This window comes from Ischnura elegans (genome assembly GCF_921293095.1).
Source record: "Ischnura elegans chromosome 13 unlocalized genomic scaffold, ioIscEleg1.1 SUPER_13_unloc_2, whole genome shotgun sequence".
In the NCBI taxonomy this organism is placed as follows: domain Eukaryota; kingdom Metazoa; phylum Arthropoda; class Insecta; order Odonata; family Coenagrionidae; genus Ischnura; species Ischnura elegans.
The window spans coordinates 4,749,553-4,769,120 of record NW_025791658.1 but is presented as its reverse complement, the minus strand read 5'-3'; the positions used below and the strand labels follow the sequence as shown (position 1 = coordinate 4,769,120).

Sequence of the window (19,568 nt, the reverse complement as noted above, 5' to 3'; positions counted from 1 at the left end):
TCATATATTTTTTAAGAATGGACATTTCGGTCAAAGCTCTAATGGAATTGGTGGTTCACCTTGCCCGTTGGCCCTAAAAGTACTTCTATCGTAATTTTTCGATGGTCTACCACGCAATTTGTCACTACCTGCGTCTGCTCATACGTGATTTTTTGATGATATCTTCCGCAAGTCACTGCTAATTATTGTTTTATTCAACTTTTTATCCTATAAGTAAGAATTGAGGAGCAAAATTCGTTCATTTGTCAAACTTTTAAGGTGAATTAACGAAGAACACATCCTTATTAATCCATAAATGCCACTAATTGTCTTTATAGACTGCCAACAACTCTTGCCGAAATATTCGTCTGCTAGGAACAGTTGCCGCGGAATTGGAACACCGCACGCCCTTGCCATTGGCTACGGGTGCGGTCCAATGAATGCTACTTTCGCTACCAGACGCTACAGACGGAAGTGCTCCGGAGCACCGGTCCATAGGCGCTACGTTCGCTACGAGAATTTCTTTTCGGACCGGTCAGGAGCGAAGTCAAGATGGCGGAAATGAACGAGGGTGGGCAAACTGGGATTATGAAATCGAAGATGTGGTTTTAATTGCGAATTGAGGTGACTATGATCATTGAATGTAAATAAATATGTTTGAATATCATTAAAATGAATTTTATTTTTCAATATCGAGGCTCCACATAGTAAAGGAAGAAACTTTGGACTGTATTTCTCACACCAACCCTCGCCTACCCTTCTCAATGAAACCCATTACCCTAGTAAAGGAAAAAGTAGGTACTCTACCGTTTTCCCAGTTGAAAGATATTAACTTATAATGGTTAACGACTATTAAAAAACATTAATCTATTTCATGTATATCCTATTTTTCTTCAGATTTTAATTTATGGCATGAGTAAATTTGTCGATATATGTTCTTACAATCCTTTATTTATATTACATGCCCCTTTTAATAATTTTTGTTGCCTTTTGTATGTAAAGGCTGCTTCCAAAGACATTTGAGTTCATTTTGGGGGAGATACGAGAATGTTTGTCGATATTTAGTTCTTGCTATATATTTATTTAAATCACAATTAAATTTACATCTATTTACTAAGTGCGTCTACTCCGTTACTTCGTAGTCACTTATATAGGAGAAAGGCGTCCACATTCAGCGTCCATCATCTGCAACGTGAGTAAACTCTCCATTGCCTCAGTGCATTCCCTTCGAATTTCCGCCAAAAATTGACTCGCTCCTCCGCTGACCCAAGTTTTCAGGGGAGCGTCTGGAGCTGGTCCGGAGCGAGGCGGGAAACGGGTGTATGACGTTTGCCGTGACGTCACAGCCTAACCTGTAGCGCTCCGTAGCGAATAACGGACCGCTTGGTGGCGCTCCGAAGCATTGGTAGCGTTCAACGGACCGCACCCTACACCATTTTCGGGCTGAAGGAGCTCAGAATTTTTCATACAAACGTCACTTCCGCCGCATCGCTCCTTACCGACCCCCTGACACGTACTCTCCGCCCGGCGGTGACTTGCCGACCGTCCCATTCGTAATCGCAAGGGGCGGTATGATACCGTATACCGAACGAAAACTCCGCCCGGCGGTAGCGTACCGCCCGCTCGTTCGTAATAGGCCCCTTAGTACACAGTTGAGTTTTTTCGCCAAGAGGTAGCTTGGAGCCATGACGTTGGAAACAACGGGTCTAATTGGACAATCACTCTTGTGAATTTTAGGAAGCCCAAAAAAACGTGGAGCTGAGGGGTTCATTTGGTGTAACCTATTCACTTCATTCCACTTAAATAACACTGAAACTGATTTTAAGGCTCTTTTGCACTCTATTTGGAACTTGGCAGTCGGATCTGTCGGCAATTCTTTGATCCCATTGTCTCGTATGAACTGTTCACATTTCTCTAAGTAATCTTCTTTATCCATAATCACAACTGCGTTCCCCTTGTCAGCTTTCTGAATAACTAGCTGTTCTGACCTAAGAGTACACTTAATCGAGTTAAGAGTTTCAAATTCTGGGTATCGTCTCTTCACCTTTGATTCATGAACTATAAACCTATTTAACTCCTGGGCAATGAAATGCTTCACATGCATATTGTCTTTCTGGAGAGCTATGTCACAATCCACTGCTAAATTCTTAACGTCCTTCACGGAAATGGGGATATTTGGCACGTATTTCAAGCCCTTTTCTAATAAGGTCACTTCATTTGGCTTAAAGGAGTGTTTAGACAGATTTACGATTCGTGGTCCGAAAGAATGGGCGTCCACCACTGGTTGATCCGCGAAGGTTTGTTTGGTACTAGACGTCTGCTTCGTCTTAAGGGCCTCCAACTTGCGCAGAATGGTGGCTCTCTTTTCAAAGGCAATTTCACTACTTTTTTGGCGAACTAAGTCATCTAAAATCAACCACTCAATCCAGTGAAGATCGCGAGTGAGCTCCACGTATAGAAGAAACAGGTAATGGGAAATAGCGTCTCTTTTCACATACCACTCATGTAACTCCCTTTTGAGCCAAGTCCTCTTGGCTGCGTTGACTGCAAAGGAGCCCGCTGAAGACCGGGGTTCCTTCCACTGGCGGTTGATGTAATTAGGGATGATGTTGTGGTTGATGCACTGGCTGTTGAAAAAGATGTTTAGGGCTGCGATCCGGTACTTTATGGAAAGTCTCCTGTAGAGGCTGGCCTTAACTGCGTTACTAGCGCACTTGATAAAATTAATTGTTTGAGGCGTAACTTGGTGAAAGCGATTCATAATTAAATTAAGAAAGAAGAACTTTGTGTTAAGATTTCCATGAAATGTATATTTCGTATATTCGCGGACAATGCCATTTTTTTTATCAACAGAAAAAAGTATCTATGTACTTTTTTGTAGTCAAGGGTTGGTTGTTTTACTTTGTGGTGACTCTTGAAAAAAGGTTGAAGAATAAAACTTGAAGTAGATAGTTGATCCTGTTTTTTCTCCGGACTTACTGTCGAAGCTTTCATAGTGGCACGAAGATTTCGTCCACTGGTTACCGAAACAAATATTTTTTTGTCAGGTTATGGACCCAGCAGGCATAAGTGCGGAGAATTAAACGTGTTGGTGAAGAAGACTATCGTTTGAGCAAACGGTGATAAACTTCGAGTACAAATCAACCAGAGTCTGCAGACTGAAAGAAAAGAAAAGAAAAACTGATTTCCAACCGTTTTGAACCTCATTTGAATCTGATCTGAATCGTTAAAATCTGATTTGACTCTGTCTTGACACTGATTTCCACTGGTTTCCAGCGGACAGGAAATGGAAGGAAGTGATTTGAATCTCATTTCCATTGTAACTGGTTTCCAGCTGTCTTCCACATGGACTGTATTGACACTGAATTGAATGTCATTTGAAACTCTATTCCTTATTTATTGGCTTGAAAGTGTTTTCCACAAGTACTTTCCAACAGAGTTGAATTGTAGAATGAATTTGAAATTCTCCTGATATGAGTGTCTTGTAGAAACCCATCTCACACAGGCTTTACTACTGCGTTGATTGGAAAATTACTTTTTCTGTGGTGTCAATGAGTATATTTAATTCAAAATCATGGTCAGAAATAAAATAATGACGTAAAGGAGGAAACATGTACTTTGCCGTCTTGCAAAAATGCACGGGTGATGAAAAATATTTAATGTACATCATCCGCACTTTGTATAGCACATCATTTCTCCTGTTGGAACTCACTACCATATATATACCAAACGGTACATAACTTGGGGACTTGGGATTGAAAGCACGTAAAAACCTCACTTCGCATTTAAAAAAATATAGCCGGTATAGTGCTGCCACCTAACTACGAAAGATAGCAAACCAAAGTAGCAACGCCGATACCCGATTTCGTTTTGAATGTTTACGTGCTTGTGGTTGTCTGTTTTGTGCTGAAGTTATAGGGTGTGGAGAAAAAAAAATAATCATATCAGTATTATTTAACCAGTGCTAAATTCCCGCAGCGTTGAATTAAGCCATTCGTGCATCTCTTCAGGTTTTAAGCGACAGTAAAATTCTTGTTGTGATTTGGATCTTTTGTGTTTTCTTTGAATAATTTATCTTGTGTCTACAGTTTTTGAGCGATTGCTAATATTATTGTATGCAATATGTATAATATGTACGTTCGTTAAGTCGCCGACGAGAACCTACCAGGATTTTCAGAGTATTGTGTATCTTGCAGGTTTGTTTGTGCTAAGTGAAACGACCGTGTTTATGTATAAACATTGTGGTAGGTTTCTGTAGTGAAACATACAGATATGGTTGGCTTAATACTGAATCAGAATTATTTTCATAAGGCATGTAAAGAAGTCTTTCTTTCGTAGAGGCATCTGAAATATTTTCTAGTGTTGTGGTTTTTCTGTTAATCACGGAAAAATTTGTGTTCTTCGATAATTCAAGATTGTGAAATCTGATGTAAGTTGTTGTTCTGGTGCAATGATTGTTCTTTTACTCTTGGCGAACCTTGTGCCTTTCGATGAGTGTTCAAGATTGTTAGAACTGATAAACAGTGTGGAAAAGCACTACTAGTTTGTCAAACTCTCCTTCCAATGAGATTTCATCTGTAAATTCTGTGTTTCCCTAAAATATTTCTAATGCATGACATTGAGATTTTAAGTGTATTCAGCCTCAGAAATTTAACAAATTAGATGACAATGTATTTTCAATTGAATATGTACTTCCAATATGGTTTGTGCATACCTAATAAATACGTTAATAGAGCCTGTGTTATTTCATTGTGGTGGGAGACTTACATGACGTTCATTTTGTTAGGCTGTATTTTGTAAACTTTTTTTCTGCCGAGTCTACATCCAGATTGATGATAGAGATGTAATATGTGAAGTTAGAAACGTTGGTTGAGTGCAGCTCTGCGAAACTTGGAATTGGCGGAAATAACTCATGCATCAGCAGGTCATAGGAGGTGAGAATCGAGTTGCAAACAAGATTCAGATCGGTATGACGGTGGAAAACAAATTCGAAATAGCTAAAACGGGGAAACCGGATTCAAATCTGTTGAACGGTGGAAAACAGAGTCAAACCACATTCATGGGGTGCGGTCCGTTGAACGCTACCAATGCTTCGGAGCGCCACCAAGCGGTCCGTTATTCGCTACGTAGCGCTACAGGTTAGGCTGTGACGTCACGGAAAACGTCATACACCCGTTTCCCGCCTCGCTCCAGACCAGCTCCAGACGCTCCCCTGAAAACTTGGGTCAGCGGAGGAGCGAGTCAATTTTTGGCGGAAATTCGAAGGGAATGCACTGAGGCAATGGAGAGTTTACTCACGTTGCAGATGATGGACGCTTAATGTGGGCGCCTTTCTCCTATATAAGTGACTACGAAGTAACGGAGTAGACGCACTTAGTAAATAGATGTAAATTTAATTGTGATTTAAATAAATATATAGCAAGAACTAAATATCGACAAACATTCTCGTATCTCCCACAAAATGAACTCAAATGTCTTTGGAAGCAGCCTTTACATACAAAAGGCAACAATAATTATTAAAAGGGGCATGTAATATAAAGAAAGGATTGTAAGAACATATATCGACAAATTTACTCATGCCATAAATTAAAATCTGAAGAAAAATAGGATATACATGAAATAGATTAATGTTTTTTAACAGTCGTTAGCCATTATAAGTTAATATGTTTCAACTGGGAAAACGGTAGAGTACCTACTTTTTCCTTTACTAGGGTAATGAGTTTCATTGAGAAGGGTAGGCGAGGGTTGGTGTGAGAAATACAGTCCAAAGTTTCTTCCTTTACTATGTGGAGCCTCGGTATTGAAAAATAAAATTCATTTTAATGATATTCAAACATATTTATTAATATTCAATGATCATAGTCACCTCAATTCGCAATTAAAACCACATCTTCGATTTCATAATCCCAGTTTGCCCACCCTCGTTCATTTCCGCCATCTTGACTTCGCTCCTGACCGGTCCGAAAAGAAATTCTCGTAGCGAACGTAGCGCCCATGGACCGGTGCTCCGGAGCACTTCCGTCTGTAGCGTCTGGTAGCGAAAGTAGCATTCATTGGACCGCACCCATGGAAATGAGTAGGAAAACAGCCGCCATGTTGGACCTTCACAACTGATTTCCCACTGTCCTCCAACTGATTTCCAGCTGTTTCAATTTTCAAAACAGATTCAAAGGAGAAGGAAATCAGTGCGTCAAACCTGTTGGAAGTCAGTGTCAAATCTGATGGAAATCAGTTTTTCTTTGCTGGGTGGCTTGGAATAACTCGTCGAACTCGTAAAAAGAAAAAGAGAGGAACGATGTCCGGACGGCGGCAAAATCAAATGATGGATAGCGAGTCAGCCCAGGGGCAGTTACCTGGAAGCTCCTTGCCTGTGGCTGATAAACTTGAAGGGCCGAACTATTACGAGTGGACACTAGGAATGAAGGGGTTATTCTTAAAAGCTCAATGCATTGAAGCTATCAAAGGTTTTGAAGAGTGGACGATAGAAGAGAACGGTGTGTTAGTCGCGGGAGATCCGCCGGATTATGAGGTGAAACGGAGGAAAAGGCTGGACAACACATGTCTGGGACTCATCTATTGTAACGTTCAGAAGACTTTTCTGGAGCATGTGGACGCCTGCGATAATGCTAAGGCAGCGTGGGAAGCGTTGGAGACCATGTGCACGAGTTACGGCCGCTCTGAGCTATGCAGCTTCAATCGAGCTATGTGGAACACACAAAAGACTAAGGAGATGAGTATTCATCAATATGTTGCCATAATAAACGATTATCGCAGGAAAATCAAGAAATGTGGTATGGAAATTGATGATGATATGCTAGCTAATGTATATCTAAACGGCCTTCCATCTGATTGGAAGTTTTTTGTCCAGAGTTATCGGAAAGGGAAATTAGTCTCAAGAGAAGTATTGGGTGACATGCTTGTGGAAGAGCAGAAGATGCTATGCATGTCAAGAGAAAAGAAAGAGCTCAAATCTGAAGATAATAGCGATGCACATCAAGTTTACAAGGTCACAAAGGAATCAGAGTTTTCTGAGCATGGAGTGAATAGATTTAAAGGGAAAGGAAAGAACAAAGGTAAAGGTGGAAGAAAAAGCCATCCTCCCATCTGTTATGTATGTGGAACAGAGGGACATCTATCTTTCCAGTGCCCCGATAAGAAACAAAATGCTATAGAGAAGAATCAGAATTTTGAATCTGTGAAGAAGGGGCGAGCTTCTGTCATCACAAGAGGATATAAAGCATTGTGTACTCACCAAGAGAAAAGTATAGGAGGTGGGGGATTATGGATACTGGACGGTGGAGCATCAGACCACATGACCAATAGAAAAGATTTATTCATAAATCTTTGTCCCATAACTGGTCAAGTTGTTGTGGGTGATGGATATGCTTTGGAAGTCAAAGGAATTGGCACCATAAAATTGGAGATCTCCACTGAATGTGGTGGCTTTACTATAGACTTCTCAGATGTACTGTACATCCCTGATTTGAAAGATAATTTGCTTTCACAAGGAGTATTGGACAAGAAGGGAATGAAGTTCTCATGTTATCAAGGGGTGAACGAGATATCAGATGAAGGAGAAGTTTTCTTAAAGGCATTTCTCGTAAATAATTTATATTACATCACTACAGTAGGAGGAGTCAGCATTGAAGATGTCAAGATTATTTCTGAGACAAAGAAAGCATCCATAGTATCTACCATAATATGGCATGATAGACTGGGGCATCTAAATGAAGATGATATGAAGAGAATTCCTTTGGATAAAAAATGTGGAATTAACCATTTTGATTGTGATACTTGTAATGCTGGGAAAATGAAAAGGTTAAAATTTCCTAACATAGGTGGAGAAGATACATGCAAGGTCTTGGATAGAATCCATTCTGATGTGGCAGGTCCATTTACACCCAAGACTTTCAATGGAGCTAAGTACTTTGTCACATTTATTGATGATTTTACAAGGTATTCTATGGTCTACTTATTGAAAAAGAAGTCAGAAGTATTTGAAAATTTCAAGAAATTTCAACGTAGAGTGGAATGCCTGCACGATAGGAAAATTAAGGAATTCCAGAGTGACAATGGTGGAGAATACACAGATAAAAAATTCTCAGTACACCTGGAAGAATGTGGAATCTTACATCGTTTCTCAGTGGCATATACTCCACAGCAAAATGGGCTATCTGAGAGGTACAACGAAACTATTCTGAATACAACGAGATGTTTACTGATAAAATCTGGTCTTCATAAAAGATTTTGGGGAGAAGCTCTCATGACTGCTGTACATCTCAGAAATTTGTCTCCTACTTCTGCACGAAATAGCAATATTCCAATGAGTTTGTGGAAAGGACGGGAACTAAAAGACATAGATTATAACTATCTAAGAGTTTTTGGATGCCAGGCATGGGCATGGCAGCCAAGAGAGACAAGAGATGGAAAATTGAGTCCCAGAGGAGAAGAAAGCATCATGTTAGGATATGAAGAGGGCATCAAAGGATATCGACTTTGGAGTCTGAAAAAGAAGAAAGTAATAATCAGCAGAGATGTCAGGTTCAACGAATCAAAATTTCCTTTTAAGATGAGCCGAGATGATATCAAGATTCCCGATCTAGACAGCGATGGCAAACCTGATCCAGGAGAAGACATTGTGGAACAAGGCTATGTTTTCACAGGCGATGGAAAAGCTGAGGAGACTAAATCAAACCAAATTTCATCACACCCGGTGGTGATCCCAGGTCTGACTCCAGTGGTCCCAGATTCAGTTTCAGGGGGAGCAGTGCCTGAGATACCAGAGGAGGCAGTGCCTCGTGTTGCAGTTTTGGAGGATGACGTTGAACAGCCTGTCTTGGTGGTCTACCCCACAGTTACTAATTTAGAGGTACCAGTGACAAACCTTGTCCCTGGTGAGGTTGCAGGTGAGGTACCAAGCCAGTCCATTCCAAGGAGGTCAAAGCGTGTTAGGAAGCCAACATCATGTCAAAGCTGCAACTATGCTCATGCAAGTATTGAGTGTACTTCCATTCCAGGGACAGTAACAGAGGCTTTTAATAGTAAAGATTCTGAGTTTTGGAAACAGGCAATGCAAGAAGAAGTAAAAGTTTTGTCAGACCAAGGGACATGGGAAATAGTGCCAAGACCAGAGGGACTAAATATTGTAGGTTCAAAATGGGTGTTTGCTTTGAAACGTAATGATAAAGGGGAAATTATAAAGTTCAAGGCAAGGTTAGTTGCTCAGGGATATGGTCAAATTCATGGAGTTGATTACCATGACACATTTAGTCCTGTTATTCAAAAGAAAAGTCTGAGGCTTCTTATAGCTATTGCTGTTGAGACAGATTTAGAAATGGATCAGTTGGATATTGTAGGGGCATATTTAAACAGTAAATTAGAAGAGGATGTGTACATGGAGATACCAAAATATCTCGGAGAGAATATAACGGTTGATAGAAAGTTTTATGTATGTAAGTTAAATAAGAGTATATACGGTTTAAAGCAATCAGGTAGAAATTGGTATTTGCATCTTAGCTCAATTTTGTCTGTGTATGGATTAAAACAGTGTTTAAGTGATCCATGTATTTTTAGCATGTCTGACCTTAAAGTAGGGGTTTATGTTGATGATATATGTTGCTTGTCGGAACGAAGGACAAGATATCACAGTTTAGCAGGGCTATTCTGTAACAGATAGCGGCTCCGCTATCAGGACGAAGATGCTATTTCTGGCGCAATATTACGCCCCCCCGATTCACTATCTCAAAATAGCGGCCCCTACGCGGAATTTGGGGTCGCTTTATAGCATCGACAATAACGCCAGCATTTGGCTCGCGTTATTCCGATAGCGGCCCCTACCAGGGGCGGAGTTTTGTACACGTCCAATCATATTTCTCGATTCTTTGCAATAAACAAATGAGACACTCCGAAAACGCAGCAGGATACTCGGCAGCCCGGGAAGAAGTTAAAAATACGATGTGGCTTGTGTTTGGAGATTTTACTCTTTTCCTATCGGATATTTTCTAGCCTAAGTAAATAAGCGTCTATATTAGAGGGTTAAACAGTCGTCGACGGAAGAATACCGCCAATTTTTGAGCTTAATATATGGGAATTTACAAGTATAATTGTCTTGAAGAGGACTTCGTCCGCTACGCACTATTCGTTCACCTACGCCTATAATGATTATACTCTTATGACTCGCTGCGCTCCGCGCGCTCGTTAAGGGGCTCCGCCCCTTAAAAACCCCGGTTCCGGCTTCGCCGTCTACATTTGTGGTCGTTCGAAGAATTTTAATTCGAATAATCTCACCTCGGCTAGGGGCCGGCTTCGCCGGCCAGGGGGTAGGGAAGCGCCCTACTCAGGGGCGGATCCAGGATTTTTTTCTGGGAGGGGCACAAGCAAGGCCGTATCCAGGATTTTGTTCTGGGTGGGGCACAAGGATACCTCGTAATACAAAACGAATGCAATGATAATGGGACCGTACTAAAAATCATGCATATTTTTGAGGGTCTGGGGGGGGCACGTGCCCCCGTGCCCCCCCCCTGGATCCGCCTATGGCCCTACTCATTCCTCGGAACGGCTTCGCCGTTCGTCGTTGATGGGCGGCTTCGCCGCCCAGGGGTTGAGTATGCCCCCCGGGGCTGCCCCACTTAATACTCGGAACGGCCTCGCCGTTCCTCGTCTGGGGTCGGCATAGCCGCCCAGAGGGCGAGGGCATTTCGGAACCTTTTCACCGTTATTCGTTTAAGGGGCGGTTTAGCCGCCCAGGGGTGGATGGAGCCCACAGCGGCTGCGCCGCTTGAACATCGGGGCAGCTTCGCCCCCCGGGGGTTACTGAAGCTCCCGCTCGCCTACGCCAGTTACTCCTCGGAACATCTTCGCCGCCTTGGGGATGAAGAGCCTCCCGCGGCTACTCCGCTAAGTCCTCATAAATGGTCTCCTCCACCGAGAGGGGTGCTCAGGGGGATTCGGGGTTTCAATGTGTTATACATGCGGTCACCAATCTTCCACAGTGATTATGCAGCGATGATTGTAAAGTGTAGTGCAATGCGACGTAATAAGTTCGACAAGTACGCATAAAAGAAGACTTAATGGGAAATATTTCATTTTTTGCGGGGGATTCCAACGGAATACCGGGGGTTTTATACTTGTGTTAAACCAGTGGTCACAAATCGTTCTCATAAATTGCGTGCTGATAAGTCCTAGGGGTCCGAAATAGAGGCGGAATTCTGACGATTCTTTTACCCGGAGAGGCAATTTATTAGAAATGTTTTGGGAGGTTTCACGGGGTTATCGGGGGTTTTAATAAGTAGTAGTGGCACCGGCTAAATTGTGACGAAAACTACTCGGAAAGGCAAATTAAAATTTTTTTTTTGGCGAAGTTCCAGGAGGTGATCGGGGGTTTTCTGGTATTTTTTCCCGTATGGTTTCCGGTGGCCCGCCTTCACGAAAAATTCTGGATCTAGAGCTCAGAGGGGACTGGTAGTTCGGCGTAATGTTTGCGAGAAGTTCCCAAATAGGAGACTTAATGGCACATTTTACATTTGGGGGGATTTCAGGGGGATACCGGGGGTTTATATGTGTGTACTCCTGGCGGTCACCATCCGTTCACTTGAATTCCGTAGGGATGAGTCGCTGGGGTAAGAACCAGCGGTGGAAAGTCACGAAAAATACCGAAAAAGTAGACTTATATACAAAATTTTATTTTTTGGGGGTTGTAGGTGGGTTTACCGGGGGTTTATAGGTTTTTACTACCAGGGGTCATCAATTGTCCACATCAATTCCGTAGCGATGAGTGGTAAGGCTAGAAAAGCGGTGGAATTGTGATGAAAAGTACCCAAAAAGGCTACTTACATTCAAATTTTAATTTTTTAGGGTTTTCAGTGGGCTTAAATATGGCCTTATCATATGGTCACATGCATTTACTATCATGTATAAGAGAAGTTGCCCGTATGACATCCATATTTCGATAGTAGTACAATAAAAAGTAAACCTCTTCCCGGAAAAAATTAGTATTGTCCGCCATTTTTATTTTTCCGCAGTTATATCGACTGCAACATTTATTAAGTTCTTATATTTTCTGAAACCACATGCATAGATGTATGTAATTGTGGAGTTTAAAAGACATCGGTCGGGAAAACATTGAAGAAATCTTGTGTCAACCTTTTGAAAATCGTAATTTTCGGTGATTTTGGGAACGTTTATATTTTTTCTGGAAAACCATGGACGACGAAAGAAAATTCTTACCTATATATCGTAGACGATTTTATGAGCATATATAATAATCATTTTCAGTATCCTACACCTGCAATTACGACGATGGGAGAGGGAGTTATGACATTTGTTTCGAAAAAGCATTTTCGGACGCCATTTGTGCAGCGATTTACTTTAAAATTATCTAAATCCATTGCATAATTACGTGACTACATTCATCAGATTTCAAAACGTACATAAACTATCCGCGTGGCACACACCGTTCACGCGCAGTAAAATAAAAACGGAAATACCGTCCCCGGAAAAGGCGCGATTTTTAAGGGGCTCCGCCCCTTAAAATCCCCTGTTCCGGCTTCGCCGTCTACATTTGTGGTTCTTCGAAAAATTTTAGTTCGAATAATCTCACCTCAGCTAGTGGCCGGCTTCGCCGGCCAGGGGGTAGGGAAGCACCCCACTCATTCCTCGGAACGGCTACGCCGTTCCTCGTTGAGAGGCGGCTTCGCCGCCCGGGGGTTGGGTGTGCCCCCCCGGGGCTACCCCGCTTAATACTCGGAATGGCCTCGCCGTTCCTCGTCAGGGGTCGGCATAGCCGCCCAGTAGGGGCTTTCTCTAACTCGTTAACGTTTTGTTGTTAACGGGTTGTTAACGAAAGTCCTCTCTTGCAACGACACCCTCTTATCGAAAGTGTGTTTCTGTATCTCACCTTAACGACAGCTCGTCGTTGCAAAACAAGACCACGGCTCGTCGATAGCAAACAATACACCGTCGGCGCCTGCGAGTGAGGCTAGAATTTTCAACCAATCACATGCCTAGATTTATTCGTTCGGTAGCATTAAGAAGCAGTGCCTAACTACGGTAACTAATAAACGATAAATAGTCACCATAAATAAACAAGAATCTGCTAAAGAACGCACCGGTCGATTTGGAAAAGAATAATAAATGATGGAGAAAACTGATGAGTATCATTTTAGTAGTGGATTCATTTACTGTTTTTATAATGTGTCGTAATATATTTCCATGAAGAAAAAAATAAAATAAGGGGGAAACTAGTGTAAATAAGCGTGTATATTCAAGGATTCAACAGTCGTCGATAGAAGAATATCGGCTACTTTTGGTGCACTATGTATCGTAATTTTCAAGTATAATTATCTTGAAGAGGACTTTCTCTGCTACTTACTCGTTCACCTACGCCTATAATAATTTCACTCTCGTGATTTTAGTAGTAACAAAATTATTTTTATTAGTATTGTAACAATGTAAATTTCGGAGTGCATCTTCAGCCACGGCTTGTTTACATCGTTTGCCTTATTTCCGCTTTAAGTCCACAACTTCCACAGCGGTAGTTATTCAATTAGAAAAACTTATTGACGCTTTCATCATATTTTGAGATGCTTTAAATCAATTCGTTTATAACAAATACCGAGATTACGCGGATGTCATGGAAGGAATCATCGTGAGTGTTGTGATTGTAAGCTCGTGTCACATACTTAACGCTTTTTAGGGTCAATTTCTTGAGTAAAGATTACGGAAGTGTTAATGTTGTTGGTGTTGTTATTACTTATAATTATATTCTACGCAAAGCAAAGATAAGCACAATAAAGTAAACATAGAAAAAAATGTGCATTTAAGGAAGTAATATGAATATTTTCATAGTCGCCCACCATGTTGAGGCATCGAATCACTGATTAAATTCACACAAAAGCAAAGCGTATCAAATGTTTATCGTTGGTAGCCACAATAAGGCATAGGAAATCACTGCAATCAGCAGCTGAAAATGATACTAAAATAAGTGTATGCATGTACCCATCAAAACACAGGTATATTTTTCGTTGGGACTTAGTTTAACAGCATTGCAAAAGTTAAAAGTGACGACTAATGAGTTCTGAGTAAATGAGGGAAACCGTAATTATTTTCGTGAACGGTGGCGTTAGCCAGCCAAAAAAAGGCGTCAAAAAACCCGTCAGTGTTACGGCCACATCGGGGGTTATTCAAAAGGTTGTTTTGAATTAAAAATTCGGCGAAAATTAGGATTCTGAACATTCCTAAGTCGTCTTCTCTGCACTAGATGCTTAATTACATTTGCTCTCTCCTCAAGATGTGATTAGATCCCTACCTAAAAAGTTAAGACCGATCAATCGAGCCTAAATAAACTATCGGCTGAAAATAATCGGAGCACTATAATTGGAATGTGTAAATGTTATTTTCACAAGGTAAATAACTTTCTTAAATCTACTTCAAACAACATGTTTACTCCCCAGCAAAAACTAATGTCTCTGTTGCCACTTTTTATAATCATTGATTGCTGCAAAACGTTTTAATGCTTTCCATCTCCTTTGCAAAAGTGTATCTATAATTTTTCAAGTAAAAATACCTTTATCCCTTTGTGGTAGCAGAATCATAACTTTACCACGCACTGAGCAACCGATACCTAAAAACATTATAGCGGGCGTCGATAAGCTTAAGACGGGCTCCCAAGTCCCCCGATAAGCTATCGGCATTTTTCGTTAGTGCTATCGAGAAAATATCGTTAAGCGAGCGTAGAGAAAACCAATTGTCGTTAGTGAAGATTTTCGATAAGCTAACGACGCAGCAACGTCGATAAGACTTGCTATCGAGTTAGAGAAAGCCCCTACAGAGGGCAAGGGCATTTTGGAACTGTTTCACCGTTATTCGTTTACTACGCCGTTTCAAATATCGGGGCGGCTTCGCCGCCCGGGGGTTACTGTAGCTCCCCCTCGCCTACGCCAGTTACTCCTCGGAACGGTTTCGCCGCCTTGGGGATGATGAGCCCCCCGCGGCTGCTCCGCTTAGTCCTCATAAATTTTCCTCTCCACCGAGAGGGGTGCCCAGGGGGATTAAGGGGTTTTCATGTGTTATTCATGCGGTCATCAATCGTCCACAGTTATCATGTGGCGATGATTTTAAAGGATAGTGCAATGCGGCGTAATAGTGGCGACAAGTACCCATAAAAAAGACTTAATGGCAAGTATTCATTTTTTTCGGGGGGTTCCAACGGAATACCGGGGGTCTTATACGTGTGAAAACGAGTGGTCACAAATCGTTCTCATAAATTCCGTGCCGATAAGTCCTAGGGGTCCGGAACAGTGGCGGAAGTCTGACGATTCTCTTACCCGGAGAGGCGATTTATTAGAAAAATTTTCTTGGAGGTTTCACGGGGATATCGGGGGTTTTAATAAGTAGTAGAGGCACCGGCTAAATTGTGACGAAAACTACTCGGAAAAGCGACTTTAATTTTTTTAAATTTTTTTTCGGCGAGGTTCCACGAGTTGATCGGGGGTTTTCTGGTATATTTTCCCGTATGGTTTACGGTGGCCCGCCCTCATCAAATATTCCGGATCTAGAGCTCAGAGGGGACGGGTAGTGCGGCGTAATGTTTGCGAGAAGTTCCCAAACAGGAGACTTAATGGCCCATTTTACATTTGGGGGGATTTCAGGGGGATACCGGGGGTTTATATGTGTGTACTGTTGGCGGTCACCATCCGTTCACTTAAATTCCGTAGGGATGAGTCGTTGGGGTAAGAACCAGCGGTGGAATAGTCACGAAAAGTACCGAAAAAGTAGACTTATTGGCTAAACCTTATTTTTTGGGGGGTGTATGTGGGTTTACCGGGGGTTGATAGGTTTTATGACTACCAGGGGTCATCAATTGTCCACACAAATTCCGTAGCGATGAGTGGTAAGGCTTGGAAAAGCGGCGGAATTGTGATGAAAAGTACCCGAAAAGGCTACTTATATGCAAATTTTAATTTTTTAGGGGGTTTCAGGGGGTTTAAAGATGACCTTATCATATGGTCACATGCATTTACTATCATATCTAAGAGAATTTGCCCCTATGACATCCATATTTCGATAGTAGTACAATAAAAAGTAAACTTCTCCCCGGAAAAATTAGTAGTGTCCGCCATTTTTATTTTGTCGCAGTTATATCGACTGCAACATTTATTAAATTCTTACATTTTCGGAAACCATACGCATAAATGTATGTAATTGTGGAGTTTAGAAGACATCGGTCGGGAAAACATTGAAGAAAGCTTGTGTCAATCTTTTGAAAATCGTAATTTTCGGTGATTTTGGGAACGTTTTTATTTTTTTCTGGAAAACCATGGACGACGAAAGAAAATTGTTACCTACATAAAGTAGACGATGTTATGAGCATATATAATAATCATTTTCAGTATCCTACACCTGCCATTACGACGAGGGGAGAGGGAGTTATGAAATTTGTTTCGAAAAAAACATTTTCGGACGCCATTTGTGCAGCAATTTATTTTAAAATTATCTAAGACCATTACATATTTACGTGAGTACATTCATCAGCTTTTAAAACGTGCATAAACTATCCGCGTGGCACACACCGTTCACGCGCAGTAAAATAAAAACCGAAATACCGTCCCCGGAAAAGGCGCGATTTCGGCCATTTTGTCGTCCTAGCCACGACACGTGGCGGAAACTTCCGGTTTTTGGATTTTTCCTTCGGAGGTTTTGTATATTTTGCCGTATATATTATCCTTGTATATTTTCCCGTATGGTTTACGGTGGCCCGCCCTCATGAAATATTCCGGATCTAAATCTCAGAGGGTACGGGTAGTGCGGCGTATTGTTTGCGAGAAGTTACCAAATAGGAGACATAATGGCACATTTTACACTTAGTGGGGATTTCAGGGGGATACCGGGGGTTTATATGCGTGTACTTCTGGCGGTTACCAACCGTTCACATAAATTCCGTGGGGATGAGTCGTTGGGGGCGGTTGTTTAGTCACGAAAAGTACCAAAAAAGTAGACTTTTATGAATTTTTTTATTTTTTTGGGGGGTGTATGTGGGTTTACCGGGGGTTTATAGGTTTGTACTACCAGGGGTCATCAATTGTCCACATCAATTCCGTAGCGATGAGTGGTAAGGCTTGGAAAAGCGGCGGAATTGTGACGTAAAGTACCCGAAAAGACTATTTATGTGCAAATTTTAATTTTTTAGGGGGTTTCGGGGGGTTAAAAGATGACGAAATTATATGGTCACATTCATTTACTGTCATATCTAACAGAAGTGTGCCCTATGACATCCATATTTCAAGACTAATACAATAAAAAGCAAACCAGTCCCCGAAAAAAGTGAGTAGTGCCCGCCATTTTTATTTTTTCGCGGTTAAATGCATTGAATCATTTATTAAACGTTCATGTTTTCTGAAAGACAATACATAAGTGTATGTAACTACAAAGTTTGAAAAAAATCGGTCAGGTTAAAATTGACATAATCTTATGTTAATCTTTTGGAAATCGTAATTTTCGGTGATTTTCGGAATGTTTTAATTTTTTTCTGAGTAACCAAGGACGAGGAAAGAAAATTGTTACCTACATTTCGTAGACGATGTCATAAGCATATATAATAATCGTTTTCGTTATCCTATACCTTAAATTAAGTCGAAGGGAGCGGAAGTTATGAAATTTTAATAGAAAAACGAATATTTGGACGCCATTTTGGCTGCAATTTTTCTTAAAAAAAATTAAGATCATTACGTTATTACGTGCCCACGTTTATCAGCTTTCCATAAACGCATTAGCGATCCGTGTGGCACACACCATTCGCGCGCAGTAAAATAAAAACCGAAAGACGGTATCCGGAAAAAGCCCGATTTCGGCCATTTTGTCGTCCTAGCGGCGACACGTGGCGTAAACTTCCGGTTTTCGGATTTTTCCTCCGAATCATTTCGGGTTCCCCGGACGCGTGCCAAATTTCAGCTCTCCAGCACTTCTGGAAGTGGTCGGGAATTTGTATCCATCAGTCAGTCAGTTACCCCAAGCGCTGTATATAATAGAGACTCGCTGCGCTGCGCGCGCTCGTTAAGGGGCTCCGCCCCTTAAAAACCCCGGTTCCGGCTTCGCCGTCTACATTGGTGGTCGTTCGAAGGCTTTTGAAGTCGAATAATCTCACCTCAGCTATTGGCCGGCTTCGCCGGCCAGGGATGAGGGAGGCGCCCCACTCATTCTTCGGAACGGCTTCGCCGTTCCTCGCTCAAGGGCGGCTTCGCCGCCCAGGGGTTGTTTGTGCCCCCCCGGGAATACCCCGCTAAATACTTGGAACGGCTTCGCCGTTCCCTGTCTATGGTCGCCATAGCCGCCCAGAGGGCGAGGGCATTTCGGAACTTTTTCACCGTTATTCGTTTTCAGGGCGGCTTCGCCGCCCAGAGATGGGGGGAGCCCACAGCTTGAATATCGGGGCGGCTTCGCCGCCCGGGGGTTACTGAAGCTCCCCCTCGCCTACCCCAGTTACTCCTCGGAACGGCTTCGCCGTTCCTCGTTGTGGGGCGGCTTCGCCGCCTGGGGGTTGAGGAGCCCCCCCGCGGCTGCTCCGCTTAGTCCTCATTAATGCTCTTCTCCACCGAGAAGAGTGCCCAGGGTCGTTCGGGGGTTTTAATATATTATGCATGCGGTCACCAATCATCCACGGTGATCACGTAGCGATGATTGTAAAGGGTAGTGCAATGCGGAGTGAAAGTGGCGACAAGTACCCATAAAAGAAGTCTTAATGGCAAGTTTTTCATTTTTTTGCGTGGGTTTCCATCGGAATACCAGGGGTTTTATACTTATGTTAAACCAGTGGTCACAAATCGTTCTCATGAATTCCGTGCCGATAAGTCGTAGGGGTCCGGAACAGTGGTCTCACGATTCTTTTACCTGGAGAGGCGATTTATTAGAAATGTTTTTGGGAGGTTTCACGGGGTTATCGGGGGTTTTAATAAGTGGTAAGGGCACCGGTTAAATTGTGACGAAAACTATTCGAAAAGGCGACTTTAAAATATTTTATCTTATTTTCGGCGATGTTCCAGGAGGTGATCGGCGGTTTTCTGGTATTTTTTCCCGTATGGTTTACGGTGGCTCGCCCTCATCAAATATTTCGGGACGGGTAGTGCGGCGTAATGTTTGCGAAAAGTTCCCAAATAGGAGACTAAATTACACATTTTACATTTGGGGGGATTTCAGGGGGATACCGGGGGTTTAAATGTGTGTACTCCTGGCGGTCACCATCCGTTGAAATAAATTCCGCGGGGATAGTCGTTGGGGGCGGTGGAATAGTCACGAAAAGTACCCAAAAAGTAGACCTATATGCAAAACTTTATTTTTTTGGGGGGGGGGGGTTTGAGGGTTTACCGGGGGTTTATGGGTTAGTACTGCCAGGAGTCATCAATCGTCTACTTCAATTCCGTAGCGATGAGGTTTCACGGGGCTATCAGGGGTTTTAATAAGTGGTAGGGGCACCGGTTAAATTGTGACGAAAACTATTCGAAAAAGCGACTTTAAAGTATTTTATCTTAATTTCGGCGATGTTCCAGGAGGCGATCGGGGGTTTTTCTGGTATTTTTTCCCGTATGGTTTACGGTGGC

The 19,568-nt window shown here is 42.2% G+C and overlaps 1 protein-coding gene across 1 annotated transcript in view; it reads right to left on the bottom strand.

The window, feature by feature from the left end:
* The window catches only part of LOC124172757, a 62,450-nt gene extending 59,702 nt beyond the window's left edge, over nt 1-2,748 (bottom strand). Inside the window, exon 1 of the mRNA XM_046552244.1 lies at nt 1,620-2,748. Within this exon, the coding sequence (XP_046408200.1) occupies nt 1,620-2,740 (1,121 nt within the window). The 5' untranslated portion in view covers nt 2,741-2,748. The remainder of the gene's footprint in view (nt 1-1,619) is intronic.
* Nucleotides 2,749-19,568: the final 16,820 nt, after the last annotated feature.